Source organism: Plutella xylostella, chromosome 11 (genome assembly GCF_932276165.1).
Source record: "Plutella xylostella chromosome 11, ilPluXylo3.1, whole genome shotgun sequence".
NCBI classification, from domain to species: domain Eukaryota; kingdom Metazoa; phylum Arthropoda; class Insecta; order Lepidoptera; family Plutellidae; genus Plutella; species Plutella xylostella.
This window is the reverse complement of record NC_063991.1, coordinates 5307178-5332848: the sequence shown is the minus strand read 5'-3', so window position 1 is coordinate 5332848 and position 25671 is coordinate 5307178. Positions and strand designations below refer to the sequence as shown.

At 39.5% G+C, this 25671-nt stretch overlaps 2 protein-coding genes across 2 annotated transcripts in view; one reads left to right on the top strand and one right to left on the bottom strand.

Moving 5' to 3' along the window:
- Positions 1-15760, top strand: part of LOC105384630 (intersectin-2) — a 31077-nt gene extending 15317 nt beyond the window's left edge. The window contains exons 17-29 of the mRNA XM_048623875.1: positions 517-599; positions 1062-1133; positions 1942-2096; positions 2427-2490; positions 2791-2895; positions 3081-3143; positions 3484-3616; positions 3968-4121; positions 4559-4716; positions 12912-13047; positions 13644-13733; positions 14308-14416; positions 15256-15760. Of these exons, the coding sequence (XP_048479832.1) occupies positions 517-599; positions 1062-1133; positions 1942-2096; positions 2427-2490; positions 2791-2895; positions 3081-3143; positions 3484-3616; positions 3968-4121; positions 4559-4716; positions 12912-13047; positions 13644-13733; positions 14308-14416; positions 15256-15317 (1384 nt within the window). The 3' untranslated portion in view covers positions 15318-15760. The remainder of the gene's footprint in view (positions 1-516; positions 600-1061; positions 1134-1941; positions 2097-2426; positions 2491-2790; positions 2896-3080; positions 3144-3483; positions 3617-3967; positions 4122-4558; positions 4717-12911; positions 13048-13643; positions 13734-14307; positions 14417-15255) is intronic.
- Positions 15761-17893: 2133 nt separating this feature from the next.
- Positions 17894-20471, bottom strand: LOC105394778 (protein LSM12 homolog). The gene is made up of 3 exons (XM_038116463.2): positions 20023-20471; positions 18895-19032; positions 17894-18263 (listed from the first exon to the last, which is right to left on the bottom strand). Exons 1-3 carry the CDS (start codon positions 20323-20325, stop codon positions 18147-18149), a joined length of 558 nt encoding a protein of 185 aa, XP_037972391.1. The 5' UTR covers positions 20326-20471; the 3' UTR covers positions 17894-18146.
- Between the last annotated feature and the right edge of the window lie 5200 nt (positions 20472-25671).

Sequence of the window (25671 nt, the reverse complement as noted above, 5' to 3'; positions counted from 1 at the left end):
ACTATTCTAAAATCTGTTATTTGACTACGATTTGATGATGAAACGAGCTTCATCATCGGCCCATAATCTTCCACTGCTGGACATATACCTCTCCCGAAAAGCGCTACAATACTCTGTCCTTTTCTTCTTCAAATGCCTCTCCATTACTGAAGGTTGGCGGTCAGCTCTGCATAAACCTCTCTGTTCTCCGCTGGCCGCTCTCATCCATTCTCTTATGTTCTGGAATCACTGTCCTCGGCCTTCCTCATGCAGTCACTACTAAATATGTTTATGGAGCAACTCCGTGTCAAATACCCCCATAATCCGTCACTTTCCGCCCTAGTACTACAATGTACCTACCATTACACCCCCAGAGGCTAGTCGATATGGCACCAGTATATGGCCCGCACTCTGGCAAGTATATTCTTTATACAGTACACACATAAAAACAGAACCTAATTATGGAGTCGTAATAAAATAACCCTGTAATGCGTAACTTCCCGCCCTAATAGTGCTACAACTATGACTATCCCGCAGATGCGCGGAGATCTGGCAGCAGTACGAGGCGAGCCGCCAGCAGTACCTGGCCTCGGAGCGCGAGCCCGCCTGGGCGCCCGCCGGTACGTAGCAGATTATTTTAGTTTAAAGAGGGAACCAAACACCAGTTTTTCTTCTTTATACAAATGTAGTCCCCCGGTTCCCTCCCTGGGTAATGCTACTAGAGCAATATATTCTTTACATTTAATCTATCGTGACCTTAGTCAGCTACTTATATGTTTTTCCTTTTGTCAACACAAAAAGATATGAAACTTTAAAAGGCGAACAGGTTTTCCACGGTGTTCCTTCTAACATGAAACTAATTTTACGTAATTATATAAAAATGGGAAGTTTGGGTATGGCGCGACCGCAATAGATCTATGGAAAACCTAGTTTTGAATCTATTATTTTTAATCCCTCTTAAACACATCAGCTGACGCTGCGCGGGTTCATTATCGACGTAGATCAATGCAAAATTCTTGCAAAAATCAAAAGTGCTTCTTTTTTGGAAACACCCTGTATAAATAATGTTGTTTTTTTTTCAGAGGCGGACTGGGGCACCTCCAACGCGTGGGGAGATGACAGCGCCGGCGTGGAGGACGCGCCGGTATCTGCCGGTAGTAAAAATAAATAAATAAATAAATATGTGGGGACATCTCACACACGGCCATCCGACCCCAAGCTTGGCAGAACCTGTGTTATGGGTGTCGGACAGCTGATATATCTACACAAATACATAGATAGATAGATATACTAAATATAAATATCAACACCCAAGACCCGAGTACAAATATCTGTCTTTAAACAAATATCTGCCCCAGCCGGGAATAGAACCCGGGACCTTCGGCTCAGTAGTCAGGGTCACTAACCACTACGCCATTCGACCGTCGTGTTCGATCATTCGGTAGTGTACCTAAATTGTAGATATATGTCACACAGAGGCGGACTGGACCTCTGTAACTCTAAATTAAATCTTAACACCTACCCCAGGGTTTCTTATTCCCTCAGCTTCCGAGATTGCCTCCGCCGCCCGACGTGGTAACCATTAGTTAACACCATATTTTTAGTGTAGCTGTTATGCTTGACATGTGACTAATGATTTAGGCTTAGTTTCACCATAATCTGTTAGATCATTAACACCACTGTTACATTATAACAAGGGAATAGTGGTTGACTTTCCTTAGTCTCTGTAGTATTTGACATGGCGCGGGCGTAGAATTTTATTGTAGATCATACTTACAATGTAAAAGTGGTGTTAATGATCTAACAGACTATGGTGAACGCATAAAAACAGCGGCCTTAAGCAAGTTGAAATGAAATGACATGAATGAATGTTGCGTGCGTCACTGTTACAGATAAGCTGGAGATGTTGCAGAAATAATTCAAAGTAATGTTTTATTAAATGACACCACTACTACTTCACAGCCACGGAACCCGCCCCCACCACCACCGCCTTCACCCCCGCCCCCGCCCCTGCCCCCGCCGCCCCCGCCGCGGGGGGCGCGGGGCCGCGCTGGCGCTGCGTGTTCGAGTTCTCTGCAAGAACTGTGGACGAGCTGAGTCTGCAGCCGGGGGATTTGGTGAGATTACACTTACCTTTTCTGGCTAATAATTTTCTTTTACACAATAACATAGCTGTATGAAATTTAGTTAAAGAAAATTATTAGCCTACCCTAGGTAAAAAAAATACAAATTTGTTAGGCTAGGCTATTTCCAGGTTCCACTCTATGAATGCATGCGACCTGCGGCGACCACTAGGCAGTCAATCCTTCCAAACAGAGACATAATTATATTATTATGTATTTCTTTTCTATAAGCCAGCTCAACACTTATAGGTTTCTAGAACTATCTATCTGTTTTTCTATGTCCTTACTTTACATTTAAATACATATTTAATATTTATTTTCCAGGTATCGGAGGGCGTGGCCCCGGCCGGCGACGCAGAGCCGGGCTGGAAGTGGGGCATCGCTCGAGGTAAATAACTACACTAAATATCATCTTTACATTAGATCATCAAACATCAGGCATCTTTGCATCAATCAGTCTAACACACAGAAAACACAACTACGCAGCGTGATTCTTAGTTTGAGAACCGACGAACTGATTTCGTTTCAGGAGTTGCTTGCTTCTAGTTTAAGGACAAAAAGCCCTTTCAGAACCTTTCAGTCCAAAAAATATTAACGTTCATAAAACAATCTATCAATAAAACCCTTTGGACTGTAACTCATATCACTACAATTACCCTGTTGTCATATAAATCACTTCTTCTTACAGGCGAGTCGGGCTGGTTCCCCGAATCCTACGTGGAAGACCTTCAGGCAGCTTCCGCCTACGCCGCCGAGGTCATTGAGCCCATGGAGACCAAGACTCAGTTGGAAGGTATGTTACTATACAGAGATTAGTTTTATAGTGTGTCTTAAGGCACATCATCAGTTTTTCGCTCTTATAGCTCTCTTATGTCTTTCGCTCTCCTTTTCGCTTTCCTCTACGGCAAATTTTGTAATAACATAGCTGTTTTAAAAAATATATAAAAGTAGATTATTTGATCCATTTATGTTTTTCAGGTATAGCAGAGGTGCCTGAAGCTGAAATAGCGAACGACCTAGGCGGAGCCATGCCTGTAGTTGGTAAGTTTATAAACAAGATAGGAGGTCTCATTATATCAGCTTGCAGTGTATTAGAGACCAGAGGTTTTTATATTGATCATTTTAGTCTCAATTTTACTCTAGAAAGAATTAGGACACATTTGTACTCACATGATAGGTCGCGAGCCGTATGAGTACAATGCACTTACAACACACTTACTAATAGAAAAGTTATAGGACGTTTTAGCTATTAAACTGTTTTGTTCCTCTCTAACTCAGAACAAATGTGTTCACGATGTTCACGATGTTTTTATTTCCCGTCATGCTCGTATATTTTTTTATAGGATCATGTATTCAACTATTTTTTTTTCCCACCCTACAGAAGGCGGAGACTTCTACATAGCGTCCTACCCGTATCAGTCTCAGGAGCCTGGCGACCTGATGTTCGAGGCGGGCGAGAGGATCGAGGTGACGCGCCGCGACGGAGACTGGTGGACCGGCAGGATCGGGGTCAGGTGAGAGTTCTATAGGGATTATGCAACCCTGGTTCTTGCCAGGCTTAATGAGGTGTCTAAAGATACTTCCACATGGTTCATAGGCGCCTGGTACTTCGTTGTTTACTTATAGACACATATAATCCGCTCTAAAGACGTTAATTGACCTCCGTAGGTATCATAGTTTCCTGGTATTTCGTTAGTTAGATAAGCTCACTGTTTCACGATCCATAGTCGCGCATATTTACCTCCATAGCATTCATAGGCGCCTGGTATTTGGCAGGCTTCCAAAATTGCCACTTCTGCCATTATATAGCCTCCTAGTAAAACCAACGCAGTTAGAATACATTCTTATCCAATTTGCCATTCCAGAACCGGCATATTCCCGTCGAACTACGTGTCCAAAGACCCGGAGACCGCCCCGGGCATGTCGGCGGCCGTGGCGGCGCCGCTCACCGCCTGCAGCATCCCTGAGGAGCCGGAGCCCGAGCCCGTGGCACCCGGCGACACGGGTAGTGGCGAACAGGTATAATCCATTTGTCCTTACTTGGCACACAAGGTAAACAATCTTTGTGTGTCTTTTTAATCAAAGTATTGTTAAATGGGTAAACTACAGCTAAAATGAATGGTTTAATTACGAAATTAATATTTTTTGCTGGTATTATTAGTATTTCATTCGTTGTTGTTGTATTTAAAAACCTAGTACCTAAACGGTACCTAGGCTACGTCCCTTGCGAATTTCAAATGCCTACGTCTGGCCGTTTAGGCTGTCCATTGATATTTCAGTCAGTCAGTCATTTTCTCTTTTTATATATTTAGATAAACAAGCTATAATGTTCTTAGATGGTAGGTAGATGGTATATACTTTCTTTCTTTATGGTGCATCCTACAGCATGTACTACAAAAATACCACTTGAAGTATTACCCCTATGTACCTAACATTTGCCCCACTTCTAACTCCAGGACCAGCAGAAGTCCACCACCCCGATATCCTCGGAGGTGGCCTCCATCACGGAGGCTCGGCCCGCGTCGGCCGCCAGACGGGACTCCGGGCGGGACTCCGTCACGGCGCGGAGGAAGCCCGAGGTGGCGCAGGCCACGGCTAGTTATACCGCCACCAGGTAATGTGGTGTCCCACGCTCATTACTTACTATATGCTAACACTATGAGGAAGAAAGTCCCACGCTTGACGCTACATAATCTATGGTATAACATGGCGGCCCTCTAAACAAAGATCTGCTATAGTAAAGGTAAGTAATTCGTGTTCCGAGGGTTATGGAAAGCCCAAACGAATCTCCGGGGCGGCTGTAGATAGCTCCGTACGAGTTATAGGCGCCTGGTACTTTGAATTCAATACAATGAATTTTGGACGCGTAGGATCGAAGGTAAATTATACCTCTATGAGGATTATGCAAGCCTGGTACTACAGACACATAACGGTTTCAATATTGCCAATTAAACCTCCGTAGGATCCATAGTTTCCTGGTATTTTTCGGTTTGGTAAGCTCGCTATCAAAGCTCCATAGTCGCTTATAGTTACTTCCATAGCGTTCATAGATGCCTGGTACTTTTTTTAGCGACTATAATCTATAGAAGCTTTAGGCCACGTTCAGATGACAAGCGCTCAACGCGCGTTTTGATGACGCGCGTTTACAACTACATACATTTTATTCAGGCTGTACACATGCTAACGCGCCTCGCGTGGAATAAAATGTATGTAGTTGTAAACGCGCGTTATCAAAACGCGCGTTGAGCGCTTGTCATGTGAACTGGGTCTTACTGTCACCACCCCGATATCCTCGGAGGTGGCCTCCATCACGGAGGCTCGTCCCGCGTCGGCCGCCAGACGGGACTCCGGGCGGGACTCCGCCACGACGCGGAGGAAGCCCGAGGTGGCGCAGGCCACGGCTAGTTATACTGCCACCAGGTAGGCTAACACTAGGACCTATGTGCTAGCACTATAAGGGGAGGGTCCCATGCTACTCAATCTATTCTATAATGATCATGGCGAACTCTTTGTCGAACACCTTTTTAACTGTACCAAGTTATAAGCAAATTCAGTAGCAAATAAAGAGTGACACCTATAAGACGTATTTCTATTTCATCAATCCTCGTTAAACAAAACTGAACTTTACGTGCCTAAACATATGGCCTACATCGAACCGGATTAATATTTTGTTTACGACGAATTGAATAGACGGCCGGCGAGCGAGAACAAAAGGACCGCATTCCAATGTGATAAGAGACTTTGCAAGTGAATAAAACTGTGCTATTTTAATCAAAACTATTTACATTACGTGTTTATAACTTGTTGAATATTATTCTAAAAGTGTTGTGTTTGCATTAAATAAATAAAAATGCCTCCAACCCCGGAACAAGCGAGTTATTTAACTACATTGGAGGATGTTGCGGCTATGTTAACTAAAACTCAGACTCACCTTAAGAAATGTCCTAAGGCGAGACTTACTCAGGGATACATAAAGGCGCGTTTACAATGTATTGAAGATTATTGGAAGACATTCAATGAGGCTAATCAAAGTCTAACGAAGATCACACCACGGGAACAACGCGGCATATTACCGTACTTCCTTAATGAAGAATATTTCACATATGAAGATCTTTACCTGTGCATCAAGGCGGACCTGTTGGACTTGTTGAACAAATTAGAACAGGCGAAGAGACAACCTGAGCAGCCCTCCATGGATACTTCAGACTTAGCATTATCCTGTGTGAAGTTACCTAGAATACAAATACCGTGTTTCTCGGGCAAATATGATGAATTTCCGACTTTTGAAGATTTGTTTACATCTCTCGTACACAACAGCACTTCTTTATCTAACGTACAGAAGCTGCATTATTTGAAGACTAGTGTATCGGGGGAAGCGGAATCATTATTACGTCACATCAACATAACCGAGAGTAACTATCAACAAGCGTGGGATATGCTGAAGGGTCGTTACGGAAACAAAAGATTAGTAACAACATCACTTCTTAAACGATTATTTAATCAAAAGAAGATCGTTAATCAGTCTGCGCCCCATATCAAATCACTGATGGATACGACCACTGAGTGTTTAAATAGCCTTGAGAACCTTAGTGCAAAAACAGACTCCTGGGACCCGATGATAGTGTTTCTAGTGGTTCAGAAGTTAGACATGCAAACACACAAAGAGTGGGAGGAGCATGCTTATAGCGAAAACACTGATGAGCTCCCCAAATGGAATCAATTACAAAAGTTTCTTCAATCAAAATTCCGAACATTGGAAATGATCGCTCCTACGTCACAAACAACAACAAAAGATAGAGTGACCCCACACAAATCATTCCACGTTATGACAAATCGCAAAGAAGAGAGTAACGCTCGCTGCGACAATATAAAACCAAACACGCAAGTTTCATGTACCTTCTGCAACGGAACCCACTACCTGTACAATTGTAAAGAGTTCTCTAAACTGACAGTTGAAGATAGACATCAATTCGTACAGAAAAGTAACTTGTGCTTCAACTGCCTCATTCCAAACCACACTGTGTTCCGGTGCAAACAAAGAACGTCTTGTAGAATTTGTAGAAGAAAACATCACTCACTGCTACATAAAGAAAATAAAACAAATATAGAAAACAACAACACACCAAGTAGAACAGAGACAACTGAAAGTCAAGAAGATACAGATAACAACATTACGTCACACTACTCAAGAGAAGAAACAACTAACAGAACAGTTTTGTTAGCTACAGCACTGATAGACGTGTTATCAAGTTCTGGAGAGTCACACGTCTTCCGTGCGCTCATCGATCAAGGTTCAGAGGCTTCCTTTGTGACAGCACGAGCCTCAGAGTTGTTGGGACTTAAGAAAACAAAAATCAACGGCACAGTATCTGGTGTGGGAGAAAGAAAACATGAACTCAAGCACAAAGTTAGTCTGTCAGTGTTATCAGAATCCAAAATGCCCATTCCTGTCGATGCCTACGTTCTGAAAACTATATCATCTACGCTCCCAGCAAAGAAAGTTGACATAAACTGGCCTGAACTAAAATCACTGAAGTTGGCTGATCCTACATGCCACGTACCGGGTAAAATTGACATACTACTCGGTGCTGACATATTTTCCAGCATCATAGAAGAAGGATTAGTCAGATTACAAGATGGACTTATAGCACAAAAGACGTGTCTTGGGTGGATATTGTCAGGAAGAACAAACAATACACAAGAAACACAACCCAAAATAACAAGTTTATTAGTAAGAGAAAACAATGATTTATTGAGACAGTTTTGGGAAATAGAAACAGACTTATACAACAAAAAGAAGATCCTGACAAAGGAAGAAGAAGAGTGTGAAACAATATACAAAAATACAACAAAGAGAGATGAAGACGGTAGATACATTGTGCACCTACCATTAAAACAAACAATAGATGAAACAATACAAACGGTAGGAGACACAAAACAACAAGCAATCAAAAGATTTATACAATTAGAAAGAAAACTTGAGAGAAACAAGAACCTGAAAGAACAATACAAGAAAGTGATAGATGAGTATATTGACATGAATCATATGAAAAAGATTGAAAATGAAGAAGACAACAAACTAATATACTTGCCACACCACGCAGTAATCAGAGATGATAAAGATACAACCAAGGTCCGAGTGGTATTTGATGCCTCGGCTAAGGGATCCAATGGACAATCGTTGAATGAAACCATGATGGTTGGACCAGTATTACAACCTGACCTGCGCAGCCTCATTATAAGTTGGAGAAAACACAAGGTTTGCGTAGTGGGCGATATAGTGAAAATGTACAGAATGGTGAAGACTGCAGATGATTTCACAAATTTACAATGCATTGTGTGGAGAGACAACCCAGATGAAGATATAGTAAGCTACAAACTCACGAGAGTCACATTTGGTACGGCTGCAGCCCCATACCTTGCAGTACGTACATTGAACCAACTAGCTGATGATGAAGGTCACGAACATCCAGAATACACAGCTGCGACGAATGCTATAAATAATTGCTTCTACATGGATGATCTAATGACAGGACATGATGATGTCGAAGAAGCAAAACAGTTATGCCAAAATATTAAGGAGATATTGAGAAAGGGAGGATTCATAATGTAGAAGTGGTCAAGTAATGAAGAAGAATTACTAAAATTTCTAAAAGAAGGAGATGATACGAAAGACACAATAGAAATAAAGCTTGACAAAGTTATAAGAATTCTTGGTCTGACATGGGATAGAAAGAATGACAACTTCAATGTCACAGTCAACTTACCTGATGCACCCCATCCAATAACGAAGAGATCCATTCTCTCAGATGTTGCTCGTCTATTTGATCCATTCGGTTGGGTTTCACCAGTCGTCATCACAGCCAAGATAATGATACAAAGATTGTGGCTTAGCAATCTCAGTTGGGATGATGAACTGCCCGTTGACTTGTGTGAAGAATGGCTAAAATACAGAGAAGATCTTACTGACCTGCGAATGATCGAAATCCCACGTTGGCTGCAAACAACTCCTCGCTGTAAAGAAGTCCAGATCCACGGGTTCGCTGATGCATCCAGCTCAGCATATGCTGCAGTAACTTACCTCAGAGTGGTTGATGAACATGACGTCGTACATGTCACGATGATAGCATCCCGAACGAAGGTGGCTCCTATAAAACAACTGTCAATTCCAAGATTGGAACTATGTGCTGCTGTGATGTTGTCTGAACAGATAGCTGATGTATCACAATTATTAGAAGTGTCACATGGCAACATATTTGCATACACCGATTCCATGGTTGTACTAGCATGGCTCCAAGCTCATCCGAATCGCTGGAAAACATTTGTCGCGAATAGAGTCGCAGAGATTCTAAGAATTATAGACAATGAAAGATGGAGACATATTACAACAAATGAAAATCCAGCAGACATCGCTAGTCGTGGCATCAGAGCAGCTGTCTTACCTGATTACAAAATTTGGTGGAACGGGCCTGAATGGCTAAAGTCAAACGACATAGAATATGTTGCAAATACAGTTCCTGCTACAGATTTAGAAGAAAAGAGTTCATTTCATACAATACAAGAAAAGACACATGAAGAAGAAAGTCCAATTTGGGAAAGATTTTCCAATATAACTAGAATGAAGAGAGTGCTCGCTTTATGTAAGAGATTTGCGAAGCCAAAGGAAAACAAAGATGTAAACATAACAGCAGATGAAATGGAAGATATATTGCAAGCATGTATAAGATATTATCAGAATGAAGTATATGGAAGAGATATAGAAGACCTAAAGAAGATGGGAAAGGTTAGAAACAAGAGCTCGTTGATCACACTTTCACCGTTCTTAGATAAGAATGGCATAATGAAAGTTGGAGGACGTTTACAAAACGCTGAGATAGCAGAAACGGCTAAACACCCAATAATCATCCCCAAAGGTGTACACATTACAAATCTGATAATGAGAGAAGCACACATTAAGACACTCCATGGTGGCAACCTATTGATGATGACATACATCCGCAGTAGATACTGGATTATTGGCTTGAAAGCAGCAGTGAGAAACCACGTACGTAGCTGCAAAACCTGCATAATTGACAAGGCTAAAGTAAGAAAACAGCTTATGGGACAGCTGCCTGCAGTAAGAGTACGCCCCCACAGAGCATTTTTGAACAGTGGCGTAGATTATGCTGGTCCGGTACATATAAGAATGTCAAAGGGTCGTGGTCAGAAAACCATGAAGGCATACATATGCTTGTTTGTATGCATGGCAACACGAGCCATACATCTTGAAGCTGTTACGGACTTAACAGCCCAAGGATTCATGAGTGCATACCGCCGTTTCGTGGCGAGGCGAGGACATTGCGTTCATCTATGGAGCGACAACGGGACCAATTTTGTCGGCAGTGCTAAAGAGTTGAAGGTGCTGTTCGAAGAGGGCAAGGCTAACATGAGTACGCAAGTCGCTGAACTACTGGCTAATGATGGCACAACTTGGCATTTCATACCACCGAGAATGCCAAACTACGGAGGACTCTGGGAGGCCGGAGTCCAGTCAGCGAAAAGACATCTTACCAGAGTGAATGGTGATACAAAGTTGACCTATGAAGAGATGGCAACTTTACTGGCACAGATAGAGGCATGTCTGAATTCGCGTCCTCTGTGTCAGCTGGACAATACACTAGATACCCTGACACCCCTCACACCTGGACATTTTCTTATTGGAGAGCCCCTGATCACTGTCCCAGATATGAACTATGAAGACAAGAATGTCAACCTATTGACCAGATGGCAATTAATTCAAAGAATGACTCAAGATTTCTGGCGTCGATGGCAAAATGAATATTTAAACACATTGCAGCAAAGATACAAATGGCAAGAGAGAGTACCGGCGCCTAAAATCGGAGATATTGTTGTCATGAAACAAGATGATTTACCACCTACAAAATGGCTTCTAGGAATCATAAAAAATGTCCACCCCGGAGCAGACAATCTAGTTCGAGTTGTAACTGTACAATGCAAGGGACAAACAGAAGTGAAGAGGCCCTTATCTAAATTAATATTGTTACCTAATTCAGAAAACTGTTAGATCATGGTGGGCGGTGGACTATGTAGTTTTTCAATGCTTTCTAATGTAAAGTATTTTTTTGTAATTTGCATGTATTTAATTTGGTTTAGTTGAGAGTGATTAAGTATGTTAGATTCAAATAATGTTACAGTCCATTAATATCGTAGAAATTTGTTGAAAACATTTCGTTTTGGTGGGCGGAATGTCGAACACCTTTTTAACTGTACCAAGTTATAAGCAAATTCAGTAGCAAATAAAGAGTGACACCTATAAGACGTATTTCTATTTCATCAATCCTCGTTAAACAAATCTGAACTTTACGTGCCTAAACACTCTTACAGCTGCGGATATCTGCGGATAGATAGCTCCGTACGAGTTATAGGCGCCTGGTACTTTGAATTTAATACAATGAACGTTGGATGCATACCGTGCTAGCACAAAACACTTAAAACACCGTTTAACAAGTGTTTAAATCAATTTTTTACATATTTTGTCAGCGCTAAACACCTGTTAAATACTGTCTAAGTTTTTGTGGTAAGGCCCATAGGATCGAAGGTAAATTAGACCTCTATGAAGCCTGGTACTACAGACACATTATAAAGGTTTCAATATGGCCAATTATACCTCCGTAGGATCCATAGTTTCCTGGTATTTTTTTGGTTTCTCGCTATCAAAGCCAATCGCTTATGGTTACTTCCGTAGGATTCATAGTTTCCTGGTACTTTTTGGTTTGGTAAGATCGCTATCAAGTCGCTTATAATTACTTCCATAGGATTCATAGATGCCAAGTACTGTTTTAGGGACTATAATCTATAGAAGCTTTACTTCCACCACCCCGATATCCTCGGAGGTGGCGTCCATCACGGGAGGATTATGAGGATTATGCAAGCCTGGTACTACAGACACATTATGAAGGTTTTAATAATGTCAATTAAACCTCCGTAGGATCCATCGTTTCCTGGTATTTTTGGTCACTATCAAAGCCCCATAGTCGCTTATAGTTACTTCCATAGGACTCATAGATGCCTGGTACTTTATAGCGACTATAATCTATAGAAGCTTTACTTCCACCACCCCGATATCCTCGGAAGTCGCTTATAGTTACTTCCATGGGATTCATAGATGCCTGGTACATTTTTAGCGACTATAATCTATAGAAGCTTTACTGTCACCACCCCGATATCGTCGGAGGTGGCCTCCATCACGGAGGCTCGGCCCGCGTCGGCCGCCAGACGGGACTCCGGGCGGGACTCCGTCACGGCGCGGAGGAAGCCCGAGGTGGCGCAGGCCACGGCTAGTTATACTGCCACCAGGTAAACTAAAGGTAGTCTATACCAGATGTAGTACGTCCAACTAAAGTCTGTTTTTTAATCTCAGATACTAAATTGACAGATTCTGAACGGTGGATCAATAGTCGATCGATGAAATAACATATCGTTTTATAGGCGGGACAATCGTCGGAACCGTTCAAAATCTGTCAATTCAGTATCTGAGATTAAAAAACAGACTTTATATGCTATTACGAATATAGCAGCCCCTAAATAAACATCTGCTATTGTAAATATCTGAAATTGTTTTGATGACTATTCCAGCGCAAATTACTGACGACTTCAATGATAGCAAGCACGACGAATAGGTAGTCGATGCAATATAGGTATACTTTTCACCTGCAAAGTTTAGAGCCAAACTGTTTTGGCTGGGAGGTATAAATATCTCTTCAATTCTCTACAAAATCACTAACCTAACCAATGTCTCTCCTTCCACAGCACCGAACAGCTCTCCCTGACCAAGGGCCAACTCCTCATTGTCCGCAAGAAGGCCGACAGCGGCTGGTGGGAGGGCGAGCTGCAGGCCAAGGGACGCCACCGCCAGGTGGGCTGGTTCCCCGCCAGTTATGTCAAGGTATATTATTATTATTATTTGATACTTTATTGCACAAATATGAAATATAAGTGTACAAAAGGTGGACTTAATGCTAAAAGCATTTTCTACCAGCCAACCTACAGGAGGTACAGAAAAACTAGTAGAAAGGTGCAACAAAAAAAAAAAAGTAGTTACTAAATTGAAAAAGCAAAAACAAAATAAAGTCACTTGATAATTAACTTAATAAATATACATAAAGTATAGTAATAATTTGTGACCTCAAATACTCGTTAATTACAGAATACATACATACAAACACTAGCTATTCCCGCTTCGCCTTAAAAAGTTTTCCCGTGGGAATTCCACGATAAAATGTAGCCTACGTTCTTTCTCAGGGTCTGGACCATCTCTATACCAAATTTCATTTTTATTAGTAGTTAGGATAATTAGGATACATACGACTGTAATCCCCAATGAGACCTAAAAAAACGCAGCATTAGAAAATAATTTCATGCGCTTATAATTTTCTGTGCATAATAGTACAGCTTAAACTTATACGCTTTCAAATGACATATTACAATCACAAAAGTATATTATTCTACCTACATTGACTGCACGTTATTGTCCTACCTCAGGTTTTGCAGTCATCAGGGCGCACCTCGGGTCGCACGACTCCCGTCATGAGCAAGTCCGACGTGCTGCCCGCAGACACCGTCATCGACAAGGTAATGGATTAGTTATGATCAGCATCATCACGACCCATCACGTCCCCACTGCTGGGGACACTATTTTCCATAGAAACTTTGTTAGTCACGTGACTTTTTACTATGGAAAGTCAGTTTTCAGTTTCGGGCTTAGATATAACATGCTGCACATGTAGGTTTCGGCTTCGTATACCAATTTTGCAACACCCTGTATAGTCAGATATAAGTTATGTCATTATTAATTCATATTATGGGCCTTACCGAGAAACTTAACGTCTGAGCTTCTACTACGGGTTTAGTTAGCAATTTAAGAAAACGAATAAAGTTTACGTTTTCTTCTTACACAAAAAGTTTCACGATACTTTCCGCTAGAGGCGCCACTTTGCATGCGAGAAAATGTAATTTGTTATAGTTTTCGACAAACTATTAAACCTGTACTAGACGTACTGGGACCGTCACCGTAGCTAAGTGTCACTGTAGCCTAATTAATTAATTTATATTACTGTAAAATGAACTATTCAAATTGTGTGATGCATTCCCACTTTTTAAACTGAAGTCCCTGTGTATTTAACCGACCCCCCCTAATCCCCCCCAGGTGATAGCCCTGTACCCGTACGCGGCTCAAAACGCTGACGAACTGAGCTTCGACAAGGACGACATCATAGCCGTGACCGATCGCAGCCAGGACCCCGCCTGGTGGCAAGGTAATGTGCACCTTGTGTGTTGTACCATAGGGGTTAGATTAGTACTGTTGTTGTAGCCAGGACCCCGCCTGGTGGCAAGGTAATGTGCACCTTGTGTACTGTACTTTAAGTCCTAGTTTCACCATAGTCTGCTAGATCATTAACATCCCTGCTACATTGTAAGTGTCGTCTAAAATCAAAATATACGCCATCTTAAATTCTTGACAAATGTGTCAAAAGACATCAACTAATCCCTTGTATCATGTAACAGTGGTGTTAATAATCTAAGGGTGGGTTGCACCATTAAACTTTAACTATTACAAACGTCAAATCTCTTGAAGATTGATCTCTCTCGTCAAGGGATTTGACGTTTGTAATAGTTAAAGTTAAATGGTGCAACCCACCCTAACAGAGTATGGTGAAACTAGGCCTAAGGGAGACAATGACAGAAGTACTCCCGTGAGCAAGCTTGCAGGATAGTGCTGCCATTATCGATATTTTAATATGAAGTGAAGTATATGGAATGTCAGTGCAAAAGATACGTCCACCCCACTTTTCCCACTGAGCTCCACTCTTCCATACACCATCAGCTACATATCTAAGGTCGTTGTACAGCGGCCCAATGTAGGCGACATTGCCAAAAGACATTGCGAGAAAAAAATACTGGATCACTAAAAATGGCTATTGTTTTATAAATGATGTTTCTCCAGTCTTTATGCCCGTGCCTTTTTGAAGTGGTAATTTTTGTGAGATCGTTATTTTTCTTTTAGCTACTTACTACTCGGTAAAGGAGTTTGGTTATTTTATCGTTTATAAATGGCTATTTATTCATGTACTGAAGTACTTTCACATTTTTTCAGGTGAGCTACGCGGTATGACTGGTCTCTTCCCGAGTAACTACGTCACTAAGCTGGTCAACTAGAGTGTTGCCACACGGAAAAATTATAGCAAGGCGAAAATGTTGCCAGACGGTAGAAAGTTTACATTAAATCGTGTGCTTTAAATTTAGGAATTATTTAACACAATGTTTGTAGTGCCACATTTTAAAACCTTGACGAGAAATATTAGAGTACAATGTGGCATTATAGGGGCGAAATTAATATCTAAAGTCAATCTATAACTTGCCTTGTAAAATTGAATTCTGACATTATTTATCAGAATTCAAACTACGGTTACGAAGTGGATTGTATTAGGTTATTAATCTCCAACCAAGCACACTTTTATCTCATTCCAGTGTTTGCCTAACTGTAGTACAAAGTATAGTGTTGCCACTTTCTAAATGTTATTTATGTCTTGTTCTGATAACTATATAATCATGTAACCAAAATGTTGTAGATGTTAGAAATATAATGTTATAGCTTTAAATATGTGGTTTTATTGTATTAGACCGTTTACAAAAAGGAAGCTGGTAACTTAGAAACGCTTACTTTTCCATACTTTGCAACAAAATCCAGAATAAAGTAAGCACTCAATATAACTTTGCAGCTTTCTTTCTGTATGCAGCTTAAGGTTTGCAAGTTGCAACTCCCATTTCAATGTAGATGATCAATTGCAACTTTTAAGAAGAGTGTGAGGAATCATTATTATCAAACCCTAGGTTGGTAGATATTATTATATATTTATGTATTATTATGTTTATGTATTAAGTATATATTTATGTATTATATTATATTATATATTGTAGGTATAGGTATGTATTATAATTTAAGTATATTAGTAATTATTCTATTTATTGTAATATAGGTAGATGTTTAAGGTTTAGGCATTAATTAAATTATAGGTAGATATCCCATTTTGTTAGTTTAAATTAAAGTTGTTATTTTTGTTATTGTTTACATACCTAAATTTATTATTGTACATTTTAAGAGCTTACATTACATACTTTCGATAACCACCAATCAAAGGTTGGCTGGTAGAAATTGCTTTTTAGCAATAAGTCCGCCTTTGTGCGCAAATTATAAGCTATGTTTTTTTAAAATGCTTCTGTGTAAAAATTGTTTTTTTGTGTGCAATAAAGTGTATATAAATAAATAAAAATGGTAAAACCTTACTAATATTATAAATGTGAAAGTAACTGTGTCTGTCTGTTACTCTTTCACGCCAAAACTACTGAACGGATATCAATGAAATTTGGTATACACATCGTCTAGCTAGACCCTGAGAAAGAATATAGGCTACTTTTTATCGCGAAATTCCCACGGGAAAACTTTTTAAGGCGAAGCGAAGCTCGCGGGAACAGCTAGTTGCCTATAAGTTACATTTCACTATAAGTGGGATTTTATAAAAACAAGGTGCTAGTTTTATATATATTTTTTAATAATTTTCTATTACTTAACCCAACATCATATAAATAGTTTGCTATAAGCTATTCGCTTCAGCCGCGAAGTTTTGCCTTTTCGCGGGGATTTTGTCTTAAAATTGGCAACACCGAAGGACAACCTACTTTTAAAATCCAAATTCAATGTATAAAATACAGGGTGTTGTAAAATTGTAAGCCGAAAACTAGTCTTTCTGAAATACTTTAGCGTTAGATTTTTTTAAAACTTCTAATGGTTTTTTTTGGGTTCAATTCATTTTTCAACGCCCTGTATATTTCCTCGAATTTAGTTTTTAACAATAATTGGTATCAACCAAATAATATTAAGTAGTGTCTCCTTCAAATGTTACCCTTACACAGAATTAAAACATTTTCATATATAAAAAGTAAATGAGTACAAAAACCAGGGAATCAAACATGCATAATTTCATGTTTCTTTTTAAATTGAATATAAAATTCAGTTGTATTTAATTTTCTTTTTGAATGTTAGTGAAAAATTTCATTTTCTTTAAAAACAACATTGCAATCAATAATTTTATTACAAACTATAACTTTGGAATCATAATGAAATAAATGTCATCAATGGGGAACGAAAAGCAAAACTTTATGTAGATGGAGCCACTTTCGCTAATGATCTACTCTGATTGGTTAGTTCAGTCGCCATTTTCACAAACCGTGCTCTGATTGGCTTAAAGTCGCGGAACTTTTCATCCCCATTGCCGCTACAAAGTTTGGAGCCGTACAAAAATCCATACAATTCACAGACCAATATGGACTATGGGGGATGAAATGTCAGTACAATAAACGTACTTTGTGTGAAAGAGTTTTTGTAATTATAAGGGGCGGTTGCTAGAATTGGGTTCGAATCATGTGGCATATTCCACTGAGTTGTAAAGGAAAACATCGTGAGGAAACCTGCACATGCATTTAACACAGCTAGATGTGAATCCACCAACCTGCAGGTGGTACAATCTACCCCATTATGGTACAATCGGCCCAAATATGGTTCACTCAGCCCAAATAAAATGCACTCAGTCGCACAATGGTACACTCCAAGTCATAGAAGAATACTGAGCTCTACTCAAGATGGTTATTCCCCTCTACTGAAGTTAACTCCACCTTAATCAATGTTACACCCGGTCCACTACACTCCACTTCACTTAGCTTGACGATGGTACACTCCACTTCACTTAGCCTGACGATGGTACACCCCATTCACTTGGCTCTATGATTGAACACTCCACCCCACTACACAACACACTCCACTATACACTCAACCCCACGATGGTTCACTCGGCCCCACGATGGTACACTGCGCCCCACGATGGTACACTGCGCCCCACGATGGTACACTGCGCCCCACGATGGTACACTGCGCCCCACGATGGTACACTGCGCCCCACGATGGTACACTGCGCCCCACAATGGTACACTCTACGCCTGGCTGTGGCTGGCCAGGGCGTGGTCTCGGTGCTCCCGCCAGTGTCTCTCCACGAACTTGCGGATGTAGTTGAACGGCTTCGAGTCCTGCTCGCCTAGTACGTTCTCTACCTGGGGATGGGGGAAATTGGTATGTTAGAAATGGCAGATATCACGGATGAATAGAATTTAGTAAAATGTCAAGTATTCCATTTGCAATGAGAGTCATTCTGAAGCAGACCTTCTTCTTCTTCTTCCTTGCCTTATCCTTATTTAGGGTCGGCTTTGTTGGTCATGTCACGCCATTTTACCCTATCCCTATCAATATAGTGAGTATCACCTTAACTATAATTTTATATTTTCACACTACCACGCATCATGCTACATGTTGCGTATTGAAGCGTCTATAACTCCTTACACATACTTGCGGGACTGCAGATATTTATAATTGTGAAGGTTTTTTATGCACTCCATCCACATTCCATCCATAGGTGCATTATGTGGATTGCCTGTGGCAATGACTCTTTAAGATATCTTTTATCAAACACACATGCATGTCCTTCCAAATTCACTTCAAATTTGAGTATGCTGACTATGCTATGGATGAGTTTTCAGTGTTTTTGCAAATGGAGATACATAGCAATGCTTTATACTATGCTTTGGCAGTATACGGACAGAAAGAGACAGACATATTTAATGCATACAATAGCTTAAGTTCCTTTCAGCAAAATAACTGCTCTATGGAAAATAACTCAACGCTGACCTTATACGGTGGTGTGATGGTGACCTCGTTGTAGACGCGGATGTTCTGGCCGGCCCACGACACGTCCTCGATAACCCGCGCGATGGCCAGGAACAGCCGCTGCCCCTCCGGGTCCAGGCACGCAGATAGCGCTGACACCTGGAAGGTTATAGAGAAAACATAAGTATGACATTCAAAGTGAAATTTGCTTTAGACTGAATACACCATAGATATGAAAGCGATGTCCACCAACCCGCACTAGGCCAGAGTGGTGGACTAGGCCTAAACCCTTCCTTCATAGGTAGGAGACCCATGCCCCACAGCAGTGGGGACATGTTGGGTTGTGATGATGATGATAAATGCATAATATTGTAGTTAATTACTCTAACTTGAAATATACTCAAGATCTTATACTGAAACATTACAGGGCAATGAACTATTCTTTTCTGATAACTTATCTATCAACACAAACAGTACATGTTTGGGTACCAAAAATTTACACTGTGATAATAATTTTGGAACACGAAACACAGATCTAGAATTCCATCTTCTTGGAAATAAAATAGGGGCTGAAACTGCCTGCTGCAGGAAAGTTAATTATTTGGGGTGGTAAGTGTTATTGTTTTAGGGAGTAAATGACAAACACTAATCAATCTTACTTATTTTAGTCTGGTGAGAGCATTCAAGGCGCTTTTCCACCAAAAGCTGGGCTAAGCCGCATAGCTATGGTTGCATTTGATATCCACCAATTATATTCATTGGTCCGTATAGCATTGAACTATGGGGAATGGATTTCATTCACATGCAGTGATGATAAGGCCTATAAATTGCTTATGCACTTAATATCTTTACACACAAACATAGTATTGCTCTATCATCAGTGTATACAACTTACTTACCCTATCAAGACATTTATGATCAAAGTTGCAAGTGGAGATTGAAATTAACAGTGAACTATGGCAGCTAGACACAACATCAATTGGTATGGTTTATATTTGCTACAACCTTACTATAAATTCCTTTAGCAATGTGTGAAAGGCTTTAGAAAGTGCACTTAGACAATGTCTGCAAAAGATGTTGTTAGAAAGCCCACAAATTGCATCAGACACTAACCAACCACACAAAAACATACAGAAATGCAATACTTACTAATCTTCTCTTAGTTTCTATTGAGTTTCGTACTCTTGTGTTTAGTCTATGGACATTGAGCGACTGCGGCTGCTCCGGGACTGTGGTCACTTCCTTCTTGATTTGCACGTCGCTGACGAGCGATAGGTTCACGATATTCACGTCGTGCCGCTTCGGGTTCCCGCTCGACGACGGACACTTGAGGATCAGCATCTTGGTCTGAGGATCGAAGGCTAAAACCTCGCCTTCTATGTCCTCATTGTAGCAGGTCCGACACGCCACCATACTGCCGATAGTGAAGCAGTCCGACACATTTGTTGACATTCTAGCGTTTGTTTTCACAACACCTGGCTGAAGGCATGCAGGAGCGAAGGTGGAATCGGCGAAATTATGTAAGAATCAACGTGGTAAATTATTTTGTTAGGACGTCTCGAAATCCGCCATTGACGAATTTTGAAGTTTGTGTATTGCGTTTTGTTTTGATTGGTATTGGGTTATCGGAGAGTTTTGTTGTTATGCATAAATTAAATTGGAATAAATTTATTGCTATTTGTCTTATGATAAAGATTTATAAATTTTATTAACCAACATAAAAAAAGATTAAGAGATTATAAATCTACGTCTAATTATCGAGCTTTCTTTAAAATGGAAAGTATAAACGAAACGCTTTTGTATACGGTAATTCCGTTACACGCAACTTTACATTTACAAAATAGACTATGAGTTTATAACTGTAAATGAAACGGAACGTTACGATGAGGTTCTTGTTCTTTCATTATTCCGTATGGTGGCGCTTCAGTCTGTAAATTTTGGTTTTTAGTTCGAGTCATTTGGAGCCAAGTTTGAGTTTTAGTTTTACCTTATTACTTTTATTCGACCGAATGGCGTAGTGGTTAGTGACCTGACTACTGAGCCGATGGTCCCGGGTTCGATTCCCGGCTGGGGCAGATATTTGTTTAAACACAGATATTTGTTCTCGGGTCATTACATTGGGACTAACATAACACTCTGGCGAAAAGTGGGTGCAGCAATGCACCTCTGCCTACCCCGCAAGGGAGTACATTAGTACAAGGCGTGAGTGCGCGTGTGTTTTATTCAACTTTTATTGTATTCTTTGGGCGTGTCATGATCTGTTGTGATGCATGACAGATCCCGTTCATTCGTTTTCTCAAGCTAGAGTTAACCATCCGACATCATTTCGTACCATAATATCTGTGGCGGAGTCCATACTACGTCTGAAAAACTACCTATGATTATTAATTTCCTATACATTTTATTTATACTCGTGGATAACTAATACTTCATTACCCATCACGTCCCCACTGCTGGCGCACGGGTCTCCTTCCAAGGAGGGTTTTAGGCAATGATTTCAAAAGGAAGGATAGGCCCTTCAGAACATTTTACTCAAACCTTCTTCATACAAGCAAAATAACTGTTATCTGTCATAATTTGTTTGAACTATGTCAGTGCCTAGTAGGGCATGCAATACCGCAATACCGGTATTCGTAATACCGGTATTAGGGTCAAAATTCAGGCTTTTTTCAATACCGGTATTGAAAGTTAATACCGGTATTGAAGTAATACCGGAATTGGACTTTTTTAGGCTATAATAAAGCGATTAAGATATAGAATTCCTATGTACTGTGAAAGCGCACTTGTTTCCAACCGTTTGATGCAGTTTTCGGCCGCTTGATATCTACTGTTGTCCATGCGTAAACGGACACTGGATGTAAAAATAAGAATTTATTGTAAAATTTAAACTCTAATACTCAATTCTCGTAAAAATCTATTACAAAATACTGAATTTCTGCTTTTTCTCGTTTTATTTTGGCCTATACGACCTTTAATCACAATATATGCCATTTATTACAAGGAAATCTAATACCGGTATTAATACCGGGATCCCGGTATTGAGTTGCAATACCGGAACTCAATACCGGTATTGAAAATAGTTCCGGTATTGCATGCCCTAGTGCCTAGCAACTATCTTGACGACGTAACCATAGAGAAAAGAACACGACGTAACCTTGTACGTGCGTTAATAATTTACCATCCCGGACATTGTTTTATTATTTGCAGGCGCCATATCAATAATTTAAGACAAATCCAACTACTAAAATTAAAACTGTTTTGGGCTGTAGACCTGTAGAGCGTCCCGTACAAATGGACTAAAAATCACGCTCCAAAACGTAAGTGTGTGCCACAAGAAAATGTTCTCGGAGGATAGTCAACAAATAAAACCGGCCAAGTGCGAGTCGGGCTCGCGCACAAAGGGTTCCGTAGCAGCAAAATTACAGTTAAATCAACCTATCTCAAAAACTATAAGAGATACTTTGATCAAACCAAAAATCGTTGAAAGAGTTAATTAGCATGCATCACCTCTATTTTTTTTTGAATTTTATACCCCGTAGTTATAAAAATAGAGGGGGGGGGACATACTTTTTACGACTTTGAGAGCTGATATCTCAAAAACCGTTCACTTTAAGAAAAATGTTTTTTAGAAAACTTTATATCATTTTAAAAGACCTTTCCATTGATACCCCACACGGGTATGTACATCGAAAAAAAAAATTTCATCCCTCAGTTACATGTATGGGGGGCCCCACCCCCAATTCTTTTTTTTACTATTTAGTGTCATATTTTTGTAGCGGTTCATACAACACATATTCCCATCAAATTTCATCACTGTAGTACTTATAGTTTCCGAGTAAATCGGCTGTGACAGACGGACAGACGGACAGACGGACATGACGAAACTATAAGGGTTCCGTTTTTGCCATTTTGGCTACGGAACCCTAAAAATGACGTCCGCACAAGGTTACAGCGCGCGGCCATTGTAGACTTTGGTAGTAAAATAATTATCACTTTATAATGTGTTTATTACTTAATTTAATGGTAATTACCGATGATACGATATTCGATGTTTCTTTTTGACCTTCGTATAATGGTTTTTGCAGCCTTTCACAACACAACTACATATTTATCACAAGATTCACAAGACCATCTCTCGGCCACAGACAACTGTCGACTGAGGAGCGTTGGCCCTAAAATTACTATTTTAGGGCCAACGCGCGGGTGCCATTTTTTTGAGTGGGAGGCCCTGTCCTTACGCTAGTAATATATATGTCAATGGTTTTAGGCCTACTCCACCACGCTGGCCTAGTGCTGGTTGGTGGAGCAACTAATACAAATATAAATAAAACAATACATATTATTCATTATTAAATATTTTATTCCATAGAAAAAGTGCAAACATCTACGGGGTTTACAAAACTGAAAATGAAACAGAATCATAAAAAATGCGTACATTTTAAGCACTAAACATAACATTTTGGGTATTCTTATAATTAAGTATGAATTTATATTTACAATCCTTTCTAAACTAATATCTGGCAATATTTGAAAGAATTTGACCAAGTTTATTGGGAATGTGGGATGTAGTTTTTTTTATATAAAAGTTTATTTTTTGGTATTATTTAAACAAATTCGCCCTAACGATAAGTGATATAAATGTACCATTACCCGTGTAATGGTACATTTAATGTTTACTATGGTGCCTGGATTGGATATGGTTTAATTCTTTTATTTTTAATGAGAAATTACAGAAACACATTTTTCAAATAAATATTCCCAGTTCTTAGTGTTCGGATGCATGTTTATTATTTAAAAAATACGATACAAACATGGCTTACCATTCTAGCAAGTCTATAATGTAAGATAACTTATAACCTAACATAACGTTTTTATAATTATGTTATAAAAAGTGACACCTAGCGATTAAAACTCAAAACACTACAGATGGTTTAAAAACTGTCATGGCCGCACTTAATGGCCTCGTAACACGGGATTGAGTCATTATTCTGAGCTCATAAATTATCATTATCGAGTGAACCTGAGACTCTTAACCCAAAATTTGATACAATATTTTGCAATTTGCTATATTCAATAGGAAGTTTTATGACAGCGCATTATAACAGTAAGAACTAAGTTATAGGTGGCGTTACGATATGATGGCCATTTTATTAACCGACTTCAAAAAAAGGAGGAGGTTCTCAATTCGTCGGGATCTTTTTTTTTATTCCAGAATCCTTTAATTTTTATGTGCAGCCAAAAAACTTTCCATTTAGACGAGTTAAGCAAAGCATTCTAATTATGTTCAAATAAATCTTAATATACGGTATAGATATGGCCAAACATAAGTGGTGCCACGACCAAGCATCACAGATTATTCAATTTGTGTGAAGTTAGCTGCAGATGAAATGGCCGCTTCTCATTGGCTGATTTAAATTATCCCTATAATAGAGAATCCACCAATCAGTGTGATGCGCAACCAACTTCACCCACAGATGCATAGTTATAATCTGTGATATAATGAAAAATGGATTCTTAAAAGTTATCAATGAATAATTTAAATGTAGGTATGTGGAACGCATATTTTATAAACTTAATTTAAATACCATATTATTATCTCGAACTAAACACAACTGCCGTCCAGCGTTAACTAGAATAAAATATAAAACAAATATTATATTAGATTACTATTATAAATAAAGTTTTAAAATTAATCAATCACGCTTAATTTTTTTGTGTTTGACATTTGACTAAGTTTTTATGTTCTATTCATGGCGACACATATATTTATTTTATACATATATACCAAGTTTACCTAAAGTAGATATGAGATGATCGCAAAAAAAACTAAACATCACATGTTTAGGAAAAAGTTTTTTTTTTTACTTTTATTTTTTATAAACACCGCATCTAAATTTATATCGCGAAACCTAAATTAAATGCAATATAAACATAAAAAAGTCCCTAAATCAAATAAAATACGAAATCAATTTCCTACTTTGGTAAAAAAAACATTTTTTCGTAACGTCAAAATTTTTTTTTGCGAAAAAAAATTCAAATCCGGCGTTTTATATTTTTTCCGCTTAAAATCTAATTCTGCAGAGACCATACCTACTACGCAAGTAAGAAAAATACAAAAGTAGTCTATATTATTTGTTTATATACGCTACATAAAAATACGAGTTTAGATTGAAAGTTTTTTCTCTCTTACACCGCCATATTGTTTTTACACATTTTCATATGAAAATAAAAATATAAAACTCAAAACATACACTTCTGACACTTGAAATAAAAGTAAACCTTTTTCAAAACTAATAAATTTTTTAATTATATAAAAATGCATAAAACAAGATGGCGATGGTCTTTTTTACATATTTTTAGTTGAAATTCGCCCTTACATTCGTAAATACAAAATTTACCATACTATATACGACCGTTTTGTTTATTTAGTCTCCATAAACACCCAGGCCACATCGCCGGCGACCATCGGAGGAAAACAACCAACATGATTGGGCGGCGTTATATCGAAAATTATGAATGGCAAACTGTTAATAGCATTGCTTATCTGTGAAGACTTGTATGGATCTGACAGACAAGCAATGCTACTTAGATTGCCAATGTGCTGCGATAACCGCACGGTAGCTGCTAACCCTATCATGCCTCCTCCAGTCTCATGGTGCCCTAGTACACTCCCCCGGGTCGATCGGCCTTGCACTCCAGATTTACAGGCCTTGCACACCGGGTTGATCAACCTTGTCTACCGGGTCTAAAGGCCTTGCACACCGGGTTGATCAACCTTGTCTACCAGGTCTTATAGGC

Coding starts and splice junctions, on each gene's coding strand:
- LOC105394778 (XM_038116463.2), bottom strand. CDS start 20,325: ATGTCAACAAATGTGTCGGACTGCTTCACTATCGGCAGTATGGTGGCG. Junction 19,033..20,022: donor TAGAAACTAAGAGAAGATTA/GTAAGTATTGCA, acceptor ATAACCTTCCAG/GTGTCAGCGCTATCTGCGTG. Junction 18,264..18,894: donor CCATCACACCACCGTATAAG/GTCAGCGTTGAG, acceptor CCCCATCCCCAG/GTAGAGAACGTACTAGGCGA.